This window comes from Lacerta agilis, chromosome 9, assembly GCF_009819535.1.
Source record: "Lacerta agilis isolate rLacAgi1 chromosome 9, rLacAgi1.pri, whole genome shotgun sequence".
Lineage (NCBI taxonomy): Eukaryota > Metazoa > Chordata > Lepidosauria > Squamata > Lacertidae > Lacerta > Lacerta agilis.
Window position 1 is genome coordinate 38,261,431 of NC_046320.1, and position 17,840 is coordinate 38,279,270.

Consider the following 17,840-nt stretch of genomic DNA (forward strand, 5'->3'; position numbering starts at 1 on the left):
AGGAAGGGCAAGAAAAAGGGGAGAGAGGCGAGGCGGGGGGGCTCTTCTGCTTGGCTCCAGGAAAAGCAGCTTCTCAACCCCCCCACCCCCATTGCCCAGGAGAAGAAAACCAGCCCTTGCTGGGCAGCCACCCTTTGCCCCTGCTTTGTGCCTGCCTCTGCCCCTCTTTTGGGCTTTTAAAAAATATATATATTTGATCCCCCATTAAACCAAGGAGGAGAATGTGAAAAGGGGGGAAAATGCCCAGGAGGAAGCAGGAGCAACCCAAGCGCCTCTCTTCACGTAAGTGCTCCTTTTTTTCTTTCCCTCTCTCCCTCCCCCCATTTCCCCCTTCTCTCCTTCTCTCTCTCTCTCCCCCTCTCTCTTTCTGTCTCTCCCCCCCCCACCCCCCGGTCTCTTGCCTGCCTCCTTCCCCTCCGCAGCCTCCTCCGTTGTTTTGTGCATTAGTTTAGGGTTACAGAGGTGAAACTGACAAAGACACAGCCTGGGTTATTCCTCTTTTAGGTCTGAGCTAAGGCAGCCATGTTGGTGATGAACAGCCTTGTGCCCTTTTAATTTTTTTCCTCTTTCCCCCTCCATGTGTGCGCGCGTGTGTATGTGTGTGTGCGAGGGAGAGAGAGCGAGCCGGAGAGAGCGAGTGTGTCTCCCCTCTCCCTCCCTCCTCTCTTTCTTCGCTCTATTCGTCCTCTCTTCCCTCCCCTTTCTTGTGATTGTGCATTTGTATGTGAATGGATTTCTCTCTTTAAGGCTGGGGTGTGTATGTGTTTGGGGGGGGGGAAGGAAGAGGCTTCTTTTTATTATTATTACTGTTCCTCTTATTGGGGTGGGGAGTTGCACAATTGGAAACGAAAGCGGTTCGCTGGCGCCTTGCGCGGAATCAATTGCGAGGTCCGTCTCCGGCTAAAGGTTGCGGCTGGGCTCGCCGGCCCCGGAGCCGGGGAGGAGGAGGCGAAGAGCGGCGGGGGAGGGCGAGGGAGGGAGCGGCGCGGGTGGCGGCGTCGGCGTGGGGGGGGGACACAGAACGAGAGAGAGACACGAGAGAATCCGAGGCTGCTGCTTCGCTCCGCCGAGGAGAAGCGAGCATGATATTGGGGGGTGGGGGACGGGGACGGCACGGGAGGCAGATCGTGGCATGCGAGGTCCCTGCAGAGCGGCGGCGGTGAGCGAGCTCGGGGCTTCTCCTCGCGGCTGCAATAAAATGCAGGGTCAGATGGAGCCTGGGCGAGTCGGAGGCTTTAGCGCCGCCGCTGCCCCAGACCAGAGCAGCAGAGCGCAGGAAGGACTCGGAAAAGTGCCCTCCTCCTCCTCCTCCCACAGCCTGCAGGCAATGCACACACCACACATTGACACAGCCGCTCACCCCGCGCTCTCCCTCCTTTCCCACCCCGCTTCTTCCTCTTCCACCTCCAATCTGCCGCTCCCCCCCCCCCCGATTTTTCCTCCTCCTCAATTCTTTGCAAAGCAGTTAACTTTTTCTTCTGGTTCCCTGTGGTAGCAAGAAGCGATCGGGCGCTCTTGGCAGGAGGAGGAAATAAAGTGTGTTTCGTGTGTGGGGACACACACAAATAATATGTCTTGTCTTAAATAATAAAAAAAAAGCCTTCGCGTTGGCTTGGTGTCTCTAAAGAAAGGAGGAAGGAAGGCGGCGTGGGTGGATTTAGGGGTCATTTTCCTCCGCTCTGCCTCCGGCACATATGCTCGCTGCTTACTCGCCTGGCCCCTCCCTGGCTCTGCCCCCGGGTTCAGTGTCGGCGGGGCTGAACTGCTTATGTGTCAAAGCCATGGTCGGTCACCTGAAGTTCACTAGGGAGGGAGGGAGAGGGAGAGAGGGCTAAGGTTGTCGCGGATGGCGTGTGTGCCTTGCGGGGTGCGCGCGCGTGTTTTTGTGTGCGGGGGGCTCCCCGCCGCCTTTCCTCTCGCCTCAGACAAAAGAGCGCGATCGATTACTTCCCTCTCTCCACAGATACATAATTTTCCGATAGTTTATCAGGGAAGGGTCTTGGAGAGAGGACTGACCTCCCCCTCCCACTTTTCTTCCCGCCCTCTCATCCTTTCTCTGCCTTCTCCCCTCCCCTCCCCTCCCCTCCCAAGCACACACTAGCAGCCTGCCACGCATGAACCGTAGCAGAGGTGGGGACACCAATGGAACCGGAGGGATCGCGCGCACCAACGCTGCTCCTTCCCCTTGCCGCGCAAAGCCGAGGAAGAAGGGCGCCCTATTGGGCCCCTCCCGGCACTGTTATAAGCACGCATCCCCCCCCCCCCCCAATCACCGTCTAATCGCCTTCGCGTTAGTGGATTCGGTTTTGGAATATTGAGGTTTTCCTATCCTAAAAAGCTCAGAGAGGTTGCACAATTGAGTTTCCTGAATGTCTAAAGAGGCTACAATTGCATCCACTGCTACTGCTTTTCTTTGGGTCACTTGCTTAAAAAAAGGGAGCGGTGGGGTGGGGGCAAGGTCAGTAACCTTTCAGTTTTAAATTATGTATTTTCATGTGTATAAATCTCGGAGGGCTTCTGATTGAAAGTTCGTCTAGCCCTAAAATACTATGAAATGCAATATAAGGGCATTTTCAAAGCATGCATAGAGTTTTGTGGAGCATTCTTTTTTAAAAAAACAAACAAACGGAAGAGCCTTTGTATGTGTGCATTGAAAGTCTGAACTGAGAGTTTTGGGAAGCGTGTTGTCTATGCGGTTGAAGACAGCTATGCAAGCAGCTGCAGACTGCCCCGCTAGTGACCTTGACCTAGACCTGGTGCTGCTGCCCTTTCTGTCTGTTTCTCTAGGGCAGAGATGAAATTCTGTCTCCATTTTAGCTCGCTAGGGAAGAATCTCTCATGCTGCTTGTGTGGCTATACTTGGGTTGGCTTGGTGTGTCTCTCTTCCCCTCTCCCCTCCAAATGATTGCAAGTTTTATTACCCATTCGCTGTAGCTGTTTGTAGGGGAAGTTTGTGTTTATTAATACTACAAGGTGCGTGGCCTGTAGGGAAAGAGGGCTGTGAAAATTCCAGCTTTTAAAATGTGGTGCCCTATTTCTTAAGCTTTGGTGCTTAGTTTTAAAGTATTTTTAGGATTTTCTGATGTGTGTGCTTTGGAGGGGAAGGGTGCGTGTGTACCACTACACCACTGTAAATGGATGGTGATTTAGGCCTTTGTGATGCTGTTTGTGTCCGGCAGAGACTACAAGGGTACAAGGCATTGTATCACCCCTAACAGAATGTAATCCTTGTGTAGTTCAGTATGAAAAGTGCAGGGCATTATAGTGTTAGAATGATAGGGTGTCAACATTAATTCTGTCCCTCTTCCCTTCCATGCAGCTATACAGGAAAGTGTTACATGTTCTCTTATTAATTCTTAATAGCATTTTAACGGAGTATACAGCAGCACACACCACATCTTGTAGCACTGTCATACTAGAATAGGTTCACTATGTAAGCAGGATCTTTTTTCTGAAGAGTGAGCCTTGTATATTTTGGCATTCTTTCATAACAAGTAACAGCCTTGCTGTAAGAAAATGGGGTGCTAATGTAGTAACTACATATGTCCTGAGCTTGTTATGAAGGCCACAATCCTAAACTTGCCTACCTAAAAGTAAGTCTCACTAAACTTGGTAGGACTTGCTTCTGAGTAAATATGTCTGGGATTGGGCTGCAACTCCCAACTTTGCCCATGTGCTTCTATGTGATTACTTTTAAGGATGAACCATTGCCAGAAAAGTTCAACCCTGAGCACTTCACTGTGATAATTATATGACTTTACTCACAAGTAGTTTTATAACAGTCCCTCCTTTTCCACTGTTCCACTGTTTGGGCTTTTGTTAGCTTCTTAGTTACCTTTTCCTTCTTGAGTGTTGTACCTCAGAAAAGTTGTGATACTTCAGAGCAATAAAAATAGTATTGTCTACCTTACTGATTGTGGTTGCCTCCTGCAAATGACAGAAGTTAATTTCAGCAGGCCCATTTGCTTGTTGGGAACTTGGGAAAAAATAGGGATCTAGAATCTGATTTTTAACTACATTCGTTGAGAGAAAAGTTATATACAGGATAAACTTGACAATTATGAGTTAAAATAATCTAATTATAGGAAAAGAGAAGACTGTAGTATGTAAAAAGGGACTTAATAACAAGAATATAGCCTAATCACTGTAGAAATAACTTCAAGAATGTGGTAAAGGCCACAGGACCCAAAGATCCAGTTAGGTTTGTGTAAGCACTTTCCTATATACATCAGGGCTATCCTGAGAACCGGTGAGGTGCAGTGGTTGGAGTGTTGAACTAGCATCATGGAGACCTAGGTTCAAATCCCCACACTGCCATGAGGTCCATTATCATACTGGTGCAAACAGTTGTGGCCTCCCCCAAAGAATCCTGGGAATTGTAGTTTGTTAAAGGTGCTGAGAGAAGACCCCTTTCCTCTCACAGAGCTACAATCTCCAGAGTAGTCTGACAGCTGATAACTCTACAGTGAGGGGAATAGGGGCCTCCTAACAACTCTCAGCGCTCCTAACTCTCTTAACAAACTACAGTACCCAGAATTCTTTGTGGGAAGCCACAACTGTTTAAAGTAGTATGATAATGCTTTAAATGCAGAGTGCAAATGGGGCCTGATGGCTTCATGACTTCCTCCCTTACTCTTACCTACCTCACAGAGTTATTGTGAAAGAAAAATTGGGCTGGTGGTAGAGAACAATGCTCCTTTATAAGAAAGAAAAGATATAAAAGCCAGAGAGCATCTTGGCTGTGAGTCCTGGAAGACCTGCTCCCTGCCTTGCTGGCCCTTTCCCAGCAGGCCTGGGAGGGTGGCGCCCTGACTGACTCCAGCTACAAAAGCAGATGCTGTGGAACAGATGCTGGTTTTCAGTCAGAACTCACTGGAGCTCAGTTCTGGCAACTCTCAGGTGGGCACCATTGTCGTGGTAAGAGAACAAGGAAGGCGTTTGGTGGTGAAAATAGCACTGGGTTGAGGTGTAGTTTTGAGGTTTTTCTTGCTGTTGTTGATGTTCATTTTTTGTACCTTTATTTTTAGATCTTCCAATTTATGTGGAAATTGTTTCATTTCGTTGTGTATGTTTTATTCATTGTTTGTGACTACTTTTGTTTGTGACTACTATTGTTATGTTTGTAATTATGTTTTACATGTTGCAAGCTGCCTCCGCATAGTTTTAACTATGGAAAGACATGGGCATGGCCAGGATTTATGTTAGGCAGGCAGGCAGGCTTTTGTTAGGGGAGGCTGAACCTCAGTTAGTGAAGTATTGTTTTTATTGATTGGGGGGCAGCTTCCCCCCCTACACCCATGGCAGCATACAAATATATATCCTTAGTTATGGTGCTGACTGGCAGTAACTGAGGGGGTGGGGAGCCATTTTCAGAAACCTCAGAAGTTCCTCAGCCCATAATAGTCACCTGCACCGTCCAACTTTGATCAACGCACAGCTGTGGTACAGTTAAGATTGTACATGTTGCCGTGCCTGTCATTTATTAGGGGAGTTCACTGTTCAGTTCTACAAAATCTCTACAGTATTTTAATTCTGTCTTCTACATTTTTTTTAAAGAAATCAGACATTTGATAATGCTTTTTTTTTTTTGGCTAGAATTTCACCAATGTACCAGAACACTATGCCTATGTGTCATTTTAAAAAAAGAACTTTGTTGACATGCTCTTTTTTACCCACTGTTGGTTTCTAAATATAAATTTACATCTTAAGAGTATCCAAAAATGAAAATAGTGTTTTTAGAAAATAGTAGTTGACATTTATGTTGTTGTTCAGTCGTGTCCGACTCTTCGTGACCCCATGGACCAGAGCACGCCAGGCACCCCTATCCTCCACTGCCTCCCGCAGTTTGGCCAAACTCATGCTAGTCGCTTTGAGAACACTGTCCAACCATCTCATCTCATGACATTTATAGAATGTTTTATATATAGCTCAGTAACCATTACAATAACCTTGTAAGGTAGGTCAGTATCATTATCCCTGTATTGAAGATGAGGCAGGTGCTGAGGTTCAGAGACAAACATTAGCCAAAGATCAGATAGTTAATAACGGGTAAAATTGGAAACAGCCTTCCTGCTTTACAACTATGCTACACCTGTTTTGGAAAAATTCCTGAGTTGCTTGGGATTATTGCTCTATCAGCTGATCCTCCTTAAAGAAGGTTTGTAGTATTGTCAGAAACCCTTATGAGAAAGTTTGTATGCTTTTTTGTCTTTCTAGAAGATGCACCACAAGAGGTAGATAGGGAATTGAAATAATAATAGAAAGTCCTTTCTTATTCTTTTCTTGCCCTACTTGGTTGGAAAATCTGTTTGATATTATACCAGGATATCTCAAGCTTGGAATGGGCCCCAATGGGCTCCCCAAATATGGGGAGCCAGTAGTAGAAGAGAACATAAATAATTTTGCATACTTTATTGGTAATAGGTCTATCAACTGTCAAGTCTCCCATTTCCCCCCAAGCAGGTGGTTCCCATGGAATGGTTGAAAGGGAACAAAGGGGTCACAGGTGCCTGATTTCTATGGACCAGTTTGCCCTAGTTGGAGATGAAGTGGTACAGGTGTACATAGGATCCATATAGGGACATATGACTTGATGTGTGAGTGATAGAAATAATATGTGGGGAGTATATACATAGGTGCTAGGCAGGAAGATAATAAATAGTGAAGAGGATAAAGGAAGGAAATAAGCATGCTCAATGAAATTTTTAGGCTGAATACCTTGGAAGGTCTAATAAAATTAGGAGATGGCATTTTCAGAAAGTTTGAAAATCACACCCCCAAACATATAATGTATGCATGCTCCTGGATGAGCACTCTAAGCTCTAGATTGGAAGCCAGAAGTTCCATGTTTGTACTCTCATACCTGCCACAAATGATAGTGGAAATGCAAATAGGGAAACCCACAAATCACTTGAGTAGGGTTCATTTTATGAAAGCAGGAAATTTTAAAAGGGATTTGATGATCACAGCCTGCATTCTTAGAGTGCCAACTGTTCAGACCACTCAAATCCTATTTTCTAAGTCAAAGGTAGCAATCTTACACCATCCCGTTAGTGAAGAAGACCTACTGCAGTCAGTGGAGTCTCAGAGATCTGTTTGAAAAGACTATTGTATACAGTTGGGCCAAGCCACTGTCATAAGTACCCTGCAGGATCTGACCAAAGAACCACAGAGCCCAACATTCTCTTCCCACAAGGAGTAACCAGATGCTTATGGGAAACCTATTGGCAGGACATGAGCTCAGTCCCCTCCCTCTTTCTCTCAGGCTCTTCTTATGTTCTATATTTATTGTGTTTCTAGAACAGGCATGGGGAACCTGTGGCTCTCCAGATGTATACTTGCTGTTATCCCTAACCATAAGAAATGCTGGTTGGGGCTGATGGAAGTTGAAACCCAACAACTTATGGAGGACCACAGGTTCCCTACCCCTGCTTTAGAATATAGTGCTAATTCTTATGTATACACTTGCCTATTATTTTATGTAGCTGTATTACAATTTCCTTATGTAGAACCCCAGCATGTGATATAAGAACACTGGGCAGAATATTAAATGTCTGTTCCCAAGAGTACGTGGAAGATGTTTGAGGGAATGGAGATGGAGACTACAAAGTACATAGTTTTGATGGAATGGCAGCTAGGCAGAGAGTAAAAACCTACTCAGAAGAAGGAAGGAAAATTGTAAGAAGGTTTTCATTACGGTAATGACTTCAACAATAGGACACTCAGTTTAAGGATGCAATACTATGAATACTTAATTAGGAGTAAGTCTCATTGGACTTATGGGACTTAACACTGACTAAACCTACATCATGCTGCAAAAATGATAGAATGGAAATTCTGAAATATTGTCATAATGAATCTAGTCAGTGTCCACACAGAGTGCATACATATATTTGTAATTTACCACAGCAGGACATGGTTGCTACCAGGTCAAATTCACAAAATCCATTTATCTGACATTTCAGGGGATTTGGGGATGATGAATTGGTCTTGTGATCCTTGTTGAGATTACAGTTACCATGTCCTTAGGAACACTGGAAAAATTAGGCCAAAGCAGCAAATGCTACATTTCTCTCTCACCATGACTCAGAACATTCAGAAGGCTAGTTCATGAAACCAAAATCTTGCCCCACCCTTCCATCAGTTTAAAGACATCATCATATAAAAAGATTATCTTAACCATGTTGCCTCAATCTTAGCCAAAGGAGGAGCCTGACCACATGGGGGTTATGTACTGTGCATTTAATTGTTCAGTTGTTCAGCTGTGGACAAGGTCACCACAGGTGTAACAAGATGAAATAGAGCATAATGTGAAATTATTGCCTTAGGGACAAACCATTCGCAACTGAGCCCTAAGTCAAGAAGGCAACTCTTTGGTGTTTTATGTGTGGAAATTCTAAGGCTTAATTTCCAGTTGGGAAAGGAGCTCAGGTAGCAGTGCTGAAAAAGACCTTGATCTGAGACCATGGAGAGCTCAGAGTAGACAGTACTTAGTTTGATAGGCCATTTTTTCTGCTTCAGACTAGGAATCTTATGTTCCTCTTTGATATTCATATCTTTGTGGTAGTACCCATACTGAAGGTGTCAGTTTGTGTTCTGATGGCTCAATAATTAAAAGAACCAGTTTTGAGATTGAAGGCTAACCTTTGACAAGCCATGATATTTCTGTGTTAGTCCCCATCAGTAAATTTGGAACTGTTTGTTTACTTAATAAATGTATAAACTGCTTTTCAGGCAAAAAAAAAAAAAAACCTTCACACTGCAGTGTACAAGTATAAAAACCACCACCACCAAATACTGCTTACATGTTAAAAACTTTTAAAACATCCAAAATTAAAAATACTTAAAATCTGTAAAAGCCAGCACAAAAACTGAAAGAGACCAGCATAGAATTCAACACACAACATAAAGTAGCCATTTCATTTTTGCAGCCTAGCTGTGTGTTAAGAATATAGAGAAAATTATAAAAACATATATTAATATAATAGAATCTAATATGAAGGCAAATTGAGTAGCTGTGAGTCATAAACAGTCCTAAAATTGTTTGGGTCCCTGGTTTCATTACATGCATATGCTTATGGCACCAGGATTCAGTACTGTGCTTTCAATTCTTACTGAGCTACCTTACAGGAGCCTTGTTAAGATAATACATACAAGTCTTTGGAGTGATAAATGAAAGTACTTTACAAATACTTGGTAGGAGCATTGAAAAAAGAATACTACAAGTGCTCTTTCAATACTACCGGGGTTATTTGGTCATTCTGTGCAGGCTTTACATGCAATTTGTGAAGTGGCTGTGTTCAGACTTTGGTTAAAACGTTGTACCTTTTGGGGTAGGGATGATAAAACTTGTGGCGTATATATTTTATGTAAACTTCTTAGAGATTTTTCATGACCTCTCTAAGAGTGGTTCACAGGTAGGGAAAGCATATGAGTGCTGTATGAATGGTATCCTTCACTACTGCAAAGGGTTTATCGCTCATGTATAATTATTTGTAACCATTATAATTACTGTAGGATATTGAGAACATGTAAGTGAAATTAGGGAGCTCACAAAGCAAACCTGTAGCAAGACTACCCCCCATAATCGACAATAGTCAAAGGAGGGAAACAAATATATCAATCCAAAGGAATGTGTGTAATTATTTTTAAAAGCATATAATTAGTATAAAGAGTCAGTACCCATGCGTGTCTCGCTAATATATATAAAATTGTTATATAAAAGATTGAGCACAAGAAATAAACTGGGGTTCCGAAAAATAAAGGGCTTCTAATGTACTTGAAAGATTTTCCTGTTTTGATTAATGGTGTGTACAAAGCCCCAGCAGTGAGGCAACAATACCATACAAACCCTATATCATCAATTAGAGATGAAATTTCAGAAATAATTAGATGATAGATTTATGGTGTTACCCTTGATGGAATTGCTGCGGAACTGAGGCCTTCTGGATCTGTTGGGATCCCTGACACAAGTCCCAAACCTTCCTTGGTGTCTTAGACTGCATCACACACACACAGAAGCCTTGTGTACACGGCTTGATAATATCATTATACCATGTTGATGCAGGAGACTGCCGGGCATAAACATTACAACCTACAATGACAAAGCCTCTGGGGAACCCCTGGATTCTTGTACATTTGGCAGTGATACCATCATCCCAGAAACCAGGAGGGAATTGAGTTTGCATTTTTGACACTTTTATTTTTGGATTAATGTATGCTGCATACATTAATTGAAATATAATACAAGTGGGGCCTGCAGCCCACCCCTTTTAGGGTACACCTTTATATTGGTGCAGGATGAGGAGTTTTTGACGTGTTTTTTTTAATTTATTGATCTAGATCTTCAAGATAGCCCACAAAAGAGAACCATAAAACAAATAAAAAACAGATCAAAACAGTTCAAGTTTTTTACTTGCACTCCAGTATGATCCCTACAGGCTGTTAATGGGCTTGAGAAAAGCAATCCCCTCTTCACTCCCCAACCCCTTCTTAGATAGTTTTGATTTCTTTTAAAAACAGGTTTCTTCCTTGTAATTTACAAACTTCTATACTTCTGTTTGCCTAAAGACTCCCACCCAAAGCACGTAGAAACCTCTACCTTCTTTTTGGGAAGCCCCATCTTCCTTTCAAACTAAGGCACTCAAACACAAATTTGCTTATTGGGAATTTCCTAAAGACTCCTTATGTCAGCTGAGTCTTCATCCACAACCACAAAGTTACTTTCATTTGCCCCAAGTTTTGCTTGTGCCAGTTCTTAATAGTCTTGAGAACCTTGCTGAGAGGTATTAAGGTGTACAAGGGGAATATCTACATGTTATTTTCACTGTTTAACTGCTGTAGTAAGTCATGATACAGCTAATTTCTGACCAGAAGATCCATGCAGAGAAAATTGTTAGTCTAAGTGTGATTGAGTTAATAATTCCATTACTATCGCAGTCATTGAATGAGTTTGGTGAATTTCTCTCCTCCCCCTTTTTAGTGCAAACAGTGGATGTTGTGCGTTAAATTACCTAAAACTATTGACCCTTATTTTCTCAACCCTCCACTTCATTTTGACTATTGCGGCTACATAAATAAAGTACTTTGAGGTAGCTCAAACCCATATCTTCCACTCTGCTCTTGTTAGAAATTATATATCTGTCCAAAGCCATATAGTCATTTCTGATTAACAAGGGCTTGGTAATGTAAAATGCCCATTGATTTCAAATATGCGCCCATTTTCCTTTGAATGGCGTTTGGGATATGGTAGAGATGCAAATTGAGGTAAAGTTCAAGTGCTGATTCTATAAACAACCCCAATAAGAGGAACAACTGTGTCCAGGGAAACAGAACAGAATGTATTCTTTCAATGAATGACAAAGTCATCACCAATTTGTAAATGTAGTTCCCTCCTTGGCATGTCAAAGGCAGGAGTGGGAGAAGGGATTAAGAACAGATATAAAACAGAAGGGTTAGGAAGAGCTGGTCAGTTCGGAATAAACTATTAGTAATTTTCTGTAATTGAATCAAAACAGATCCCAGAACTAGATAATGAGAGCATGACCTACAAATGAGGACTTTTTGGAAGGCAAAAGGGCTTGTAGCATAAGGCTTTGATAAGCCATGTGATGTCAAACTCTTCACTTACTTTGTAAATAATGATGCTGGGTCTGGTTTCCAGTGTGACCACTTTCTGTTGCGTGGTTTGTTGAGCAAGATACTGTAAATCAAATGCTGTAGCTGTAATTGTTTTTTTTTTAAGGAAAAAGATTGTACAGTATAGACAGTAGCTATATAAGAAAATAGTGCACACACACAGATTTCAAACGTTGCATGATGCATGACAGTTGGGCATTTTCTCTCTGTCTGAAATATAGATTTGTATTTTCACCCTTGGATTGTAAATTAGATTTTAATTATGCCAATGGGGAAACATACATAGCTCAATAGTAGAGTACATGCAACCAGAAGTGCCAACTTGAATAAAATTTTGTGGGGAGGCAGGTAAGCCCTGCCCTGCATAATCAATCACAGGATGCAGTGCACACACACCATTTTAATGTTTTATTGGGGGGGGGGCAAAGGAACCTCGGCTACTAGGAGTTGGCTTCTATGCATGCATACACATGTAAAAGGTCCAAACTACATGGCAGCTCCAGGTAGGGCTGGGAAACTTTCCAGTCTTAAATCCTGGCGAGCTTCTGCCAGTTGGACCAAAGTTCTGACTTGAGCCACATTCACAGCCATACATTTAAAGCAGTATGATACCATTTTAAAAGGTCATGACTTGACCCAAAGAATTCTGGAAGCTGTAGTTTAAGGGTGTTGAGGGAGACCCCAGTCCCGTCCCTGAGCTACAATTGCATGTTCCTTGTGAAGAGATATTGATTGTTAAACCACTCTGGGAATTGTAGCTCTGGGAAAGGAATTAGGGTCTCCTAACAATTCTCATCACTCTTAATGAACTATATCTCTCAGAATTCTTTGGAGGAAGCCATGACTGTTTAAAGTGGTATCATAGTGCTTTAAATTTATTGTGTGAATATGGCCTTGGTATAAGGCAGTTCTCTGTGTTCTGTATTTCAAGGTAAAGGTAAAGGGACCCCTGACTGTTAGGTCCAGTCGTGGACGACTCTGGGGTTGTGGCGCTCATCTCGCTTTACTGGCTGAGGGAGCCGGCGTACAGCTTCTGGGTCATGTGGCCAGCATGACTAAGCCGCTTTTGGTGATCCAGAACAACGCACGGAAACGCTGTTTACCTTCCCACCAGAGCGGTACCTATTTATCTACTTGCACTTTGACGTGCTTTCAAACTGCTAGGTGGGCAGGAGCTGGGACCGAGCAACGGGAGCTTACCCCGTCGCAGGGATTCAAACCGCTGACCTTCCGATCGGCAGCCCTAGGCTCAGTGGTTTAACCCACAGCGCCACCCGCATCCCTTGTATTTCAAAGTACTGCACACATTTAGAATCTAAATGGAATGGTTCTGTGCAGATGATACTGCTAGTTTGTAAAGTTTTGAATTAAGTTTTGCTGCCTTATGACCATTTAAAACTTTATTATAAAACTTTTAGGCTTGGTTCTTTTAAAGAAAAAATGTGTAGTATATGATGCTGTTTGGCCATTGATCGTGTTGTTTGCCACAGATGGAGATAAGAAGACAATCATCTAATTTTGCTAGGATCCTGTTGTCCAGCACTCTGAAGCCAGATATGGGCTTAGATTTATTTATAGGTTTTATAGAAGCTGCTCAATTACATTAATCTTGGTGGCTTGCAAACATAAAATAGTAGATGCAGTATTAAATTAGAATATCATAAAACAACAATCACAGCTTAAAAGCAGAAGTAGACAGTTGAAACCAGACCTAGTAATGCTTCAAGTAGACCCAAGAAATCAATGGGCCAAAAGTTATGCTTTATGGCTGTTCAATTTCAATAGGTTTACTGTAAGTCTGTCCAACTATGAATAAACCAGGTTTCACCATTTAAAATGAACATTTTAAAAATAATTATAATGAACACTCCCAGGATCACTTTTTGTTCTGACGTCATATACATGGATTTATATCAGAGCCAGGGTGGAGCCACAAGCTGCCATATTCAATGCAAATTCGGGATCAGTATCTTCCAACCAAGGTTCCTTGCTGTACATTGGTAGTCTAATGAATTTACACATCAGTAGTGTGTAGGTATAATCAAGGCTGGAAGCAGGTGCTGGAGGCCCTTCAGCATTTGATTCTGTACTTATCCTGGTGGGTGCTGGCACTCACAGTGACATGTAGTTACGAAATAACTTGATTTCATGGATTAACAGGGAAATTTGCAGCCACCTCCAGGGGGTGGCATACAATAATTTGTTTAAATGTGCAGCAGCCCAGGCTGCTGTGTATCCATCTAACAGCAGATCTGCCTTTTTTCAAGGGCATTTCATACAGAGTCACTTTATCTAGCAACAATTTCCTTCTAAGAATCTTCTCTACCTAGTGAGTCCCCATTGGTGCTTCATCAGCCCTCTCAGACACACTCCTATGGTGTTGTTCATTTTCTGTTTCTGTCTCCCTCTTGCCGTCCCTTTTCCAGCAAGTCAACCCTCCTTAGGTCAGAGCCACAGGTGTTCCTAATGCGCCACAGTCCCATTACTTTACATTACCCACCCTTTTGGGAAGTGGGGAGTCAAATTCTTACATCCAGCTAATCCAAATGATAGTCCTCAACCCAGCAGGGTGCTCTGTGCTCTTGCTGCAATTGTCTAGTTCTATTTGTCTCGGGGCCCTAAAGAGTCCCGAACCAGTTGCTTATTCTCCTGCATTGATGGTTCCACTTCAGATGTAGCTGTATCCTCCCATCTATGGAATTCACTCCCTTGATTCATTGACTTTTCAAGGTATGGCGTCGTCTTCTGAATCAGTGTCATCTACAAAGTTTGTGCATGAGTATAAGACATTGATGTCTTAACTTCTTTGCATCTCTGAGAACTGGTTTTGTCAGTGAGAAAAATTTATTTGGCTGGTACATTGATTTTGTGGCAAGCTGTTGACCTGTTGTTCTGCAGGATTAGGGCCCAGGTATGGTTTGAGTCAATTTTAGTATAGGACAAAGCTATTCCCACCTAGAACTGGCAATGGTTGACACTCTGCTAAATTTTTGTGTATGAACCTCTGTATTTTGCTGCAACTTAACAGTTAGATGTTTCCACTTTCTATGGTTCTTGCTTCAGACACTCCCTCACTTGCTATGCATGATTATAGTGCTCCTTTTGCCTCTGTGTGACTTTTTGCTGATGGAGCTTCACTGCTGGGCTTACAGTGCTAAAAATATCAACTAATTCAGTAAATATGCGTAGGGTTTGTATATTTTACCGGTACATCTGCTCCATTCAACAATTCTATGGGGAGAGTAGTCTCATTCCCAAACATTACTATATATGGTATGTGGCACGTGGATGACTGCACAATAGATCTGTAGGCCATCATGACATAGGGGAGCATTCTGTGCCAGGTCTGCACAAAAGATAACAACATAGCTGTCAGTGAGAGATTCAAGTGTTCTGGTAGCCCATCTGGATGGTAGGGCATGGTGCAGGTTTTTCTTATCTCAAGTACGTTGCAGGTCTTGTGGAATACTCATGATTCAAAATTTCACCCAAGATAAGTGAGACAGGAGTAAGGAGAACATGAACCGAGTTCACCTAGATTCAGGTAGGTAGCCGTGTTGATCTGACGCAGTCAAAATAGATTTTAAAAAATAAATAATTGTCCAGTAGCACCTTAGAGACCAACTAAGTTCGTTCTGGGTATAAGCTTTCGTGTTCATGCACACTTCTTCAGATACACTGAAACAGAAGTCACCATACCCTTATATATAGTGAGAGGGTGGGGTGGGTTTTTTCTCAGAAGGGTAGTAGGAGATGGGTGATTACTCAATGGGTATGGTAAACCTGTTGATGACTGTTAATGACTTCAATTAGTCCCCCCACCCTCCCACTATATATAAGGGTCTGGTGACTTCGGTTTCAGTGTAAATCTGAAGTGTGCATGTACACAAAAGCTTATACCCAGAACAAACTTAGTTGGTCTCTAAGGTGCTACTGGACGTAGTTCACGTAGTCTGGTATCCTGTTTTCGCAGTGGCAAACCAGCTGCCCATAGGCAGCCCATGAGCAGGGCCTGACTGCAGCAGCACGCTCTTCACTTGCAGTTCCCAGTGACTGGTATTCAGCCTCCAGAGCAGGGGTCGGCAAGGTTTACCTCGCCTGGGACGGTTCACTCCCCCAGAGATCGCTCCATGGGCTGGATCGTATCTGTGCATGCGCAAATGCGATTTTCTGTGACTGCGCAGACATGGTTTTTGGCATCTGGACATGCACAGACGTGATTTCCGGCGCCACGGAAGTGAGTCCCCACTCCGCACTGCACCTGTTTAGTGCAGCGCGCGGGGACTTGCCGAGCAGACGGCTCGGTTTGGGGCTGCTCGTGCGCCGTTTAAATGATCCTCATGGGCTGCTTGTGGCCCATAGACCGCAGGTTGCCAACCCCTGCTCCAGAGGATTACCATAGTGACAAACCAACAGTTCTACAAATACTTTAGAGACTGTTTGAGGTTCTTGGTCAGGCAGAGACAATGCCCACTTAGACAATGATCTGCTATCCCAGAATATTTATTGAGACTTGTTCTAGAGGACTACTTGCTTGTTTGATCACTGTGGGAGCTATGGCTATAACAGAAGCAGTTTCGTGATCACATGGATTGCATGCATTTTATGATTTCACCCCATCCTTAACAGTTGTGGACCATCCAGGATAGAAGAGTTTGTTTGTGGGAGTCCTGTATTCCCATCCAAAGCAGCCATATCCTGGAAGAGGAAAACACCTACCTCAGTTCCCAGCCTCTGTTCCCCTTTTCTCAACTCCCACCATGTCATCCTTCTGTTCTCCTTCTTTGTCCGTCTCAGCTTGCCACTGCATACCTGAGCCCAGCAGTGCTTAAGGAGTCAGTCCTGACACTAGATGAAGGCAGTGGTTCTAGCAAGATTCCTGCTTCATTTTCAACAGTGGTTCCTTCTAGTGTCAGAGTTATGATTAAATTATCAACATGTTATCTCTCAGTCTCAGAGTTCTTGTTGGGATTATCAATGCCTGACAGAGCATCAGTATTTGTGTGTTGTTTTACTGGGCGATGTGCAATCTGGTACTGGAACTGGAACAGAGCCAGGTGCTCAAGCAAACACAGCAACTGTCCCTGTGGCCCATAGAAGTTATGAAGCCATCAAAGTGAATTGTGAACTGCCCTTAGCAGGCATTATTTTACCAAGAGGAAATGAAAATGCTTAGTAAATGTCACTGCAACTAGCAGGTCTTTCTTTGTAGTGAGGTAGTTCCTTTCCACTTTGATGGGCACCTTCCTAGCATATGCAACCACTCCCTTCAAATCAGCATCTTACTGTGCTAGTTGGACCACAGCAGTACCTGACACTGGCGTCTGTGTCCAGGATTAATATTAGCTGGAGGTCTGGGTAAGCCAGAATTGGTGCAGACATGAGCCTTTGCTTTAATTCTAGGAACACTTCTTGGCTGGCTGTGGTCCCCTGGAACTTTTGCCCTTTGTCTGACAATTTGTGTAATGGCTGGGCAACAGTGCCAAAGTTATCAATAAATCTTCTATAGTATGCAAGTAGATCAGCAAAACTCTGTTTCTCAGCAACTGAGTGTGATACTGGCTGAAACTGGGTTGCTTCTAGTTGCTTTGTCAGAGTCCGTTCCAATTGCATCTTGGTCTAGGTGCTTCATCACAGAACAAATTACGGTGTATTTTGCTGGTTTCACCTTTAAGTTAGCTTGACAAAGATTCTCTAGTATTGCTCTTATTTTCTGCAGATGTTCGTCAAAAGATATTCCAATGACAGTTATATCATCAAGGTAAACCAGACAATATGTGCCCTGTAGGTCTGCCAAGACAACTTCCATCAATCTTTGAAACATAACTGGAGCACTGCAGAGTTCAAAGCATTAAATTGTGCTTCATGGTGAATGCTGTCTTGGGTCGATCATTAGGATGTACCTCTGTTTGCCAGTCGCCATTGGCCAAATCCAGGCTAGAGAAGATACAGGCTCTTCCAAGCAGGTCTAGAGTGTGATCCAATCCAAGAGAACACATCACAGCGGGTCAAGAGTGCCACCCACAAATGCATGGAATATAAGAAGAACTTTGCTGGAGTCAGATCAGAATTCTGTCTGGTTCAGCACTTCACTGATTAGGCTGATAATGGTTTAGTTGTGTGTTTTAAATTTATTAAATTGGTCATTTGTTTTATCTTGGCAAAGCCCAAAGCGACTTTTTGTTGTTGTTCAGTCATTCAGT

The 17,840-nt window shown here is 43.3% G+C and overlaps 1 protein-coding gene across 6 annotated transcripts in view; it reads left to right on the forward strand.

The window, feature by feature from the left end:
- Window positions 1-17,840, forward strand: part of ZNF827 (zinc finger protein 827) — a 112,244-nt gene continuing 94,404 nt past the window's right edge. For 4 of the 6 annotated variants that reach the window (XM_033159875.1, XM_033159880.1, XM_033159876.1 and 1 more), the window contains exon 1: window positions 1-282. In XM_033159875.1, the coding sequence (XP_033015766.1) occupies window positions 240-282 (43 nt within the window). In that variant the 5' untranslated portion in view covers window positions 1-239. Of the gene's footprint in view, window positions 283-14,947; window positions 15,182-17,840 lie in introns of those variants that run through there. The other 2 variants (XM_033159878.1, XM_033159879.1) reach the window with 2 other exon arrangements.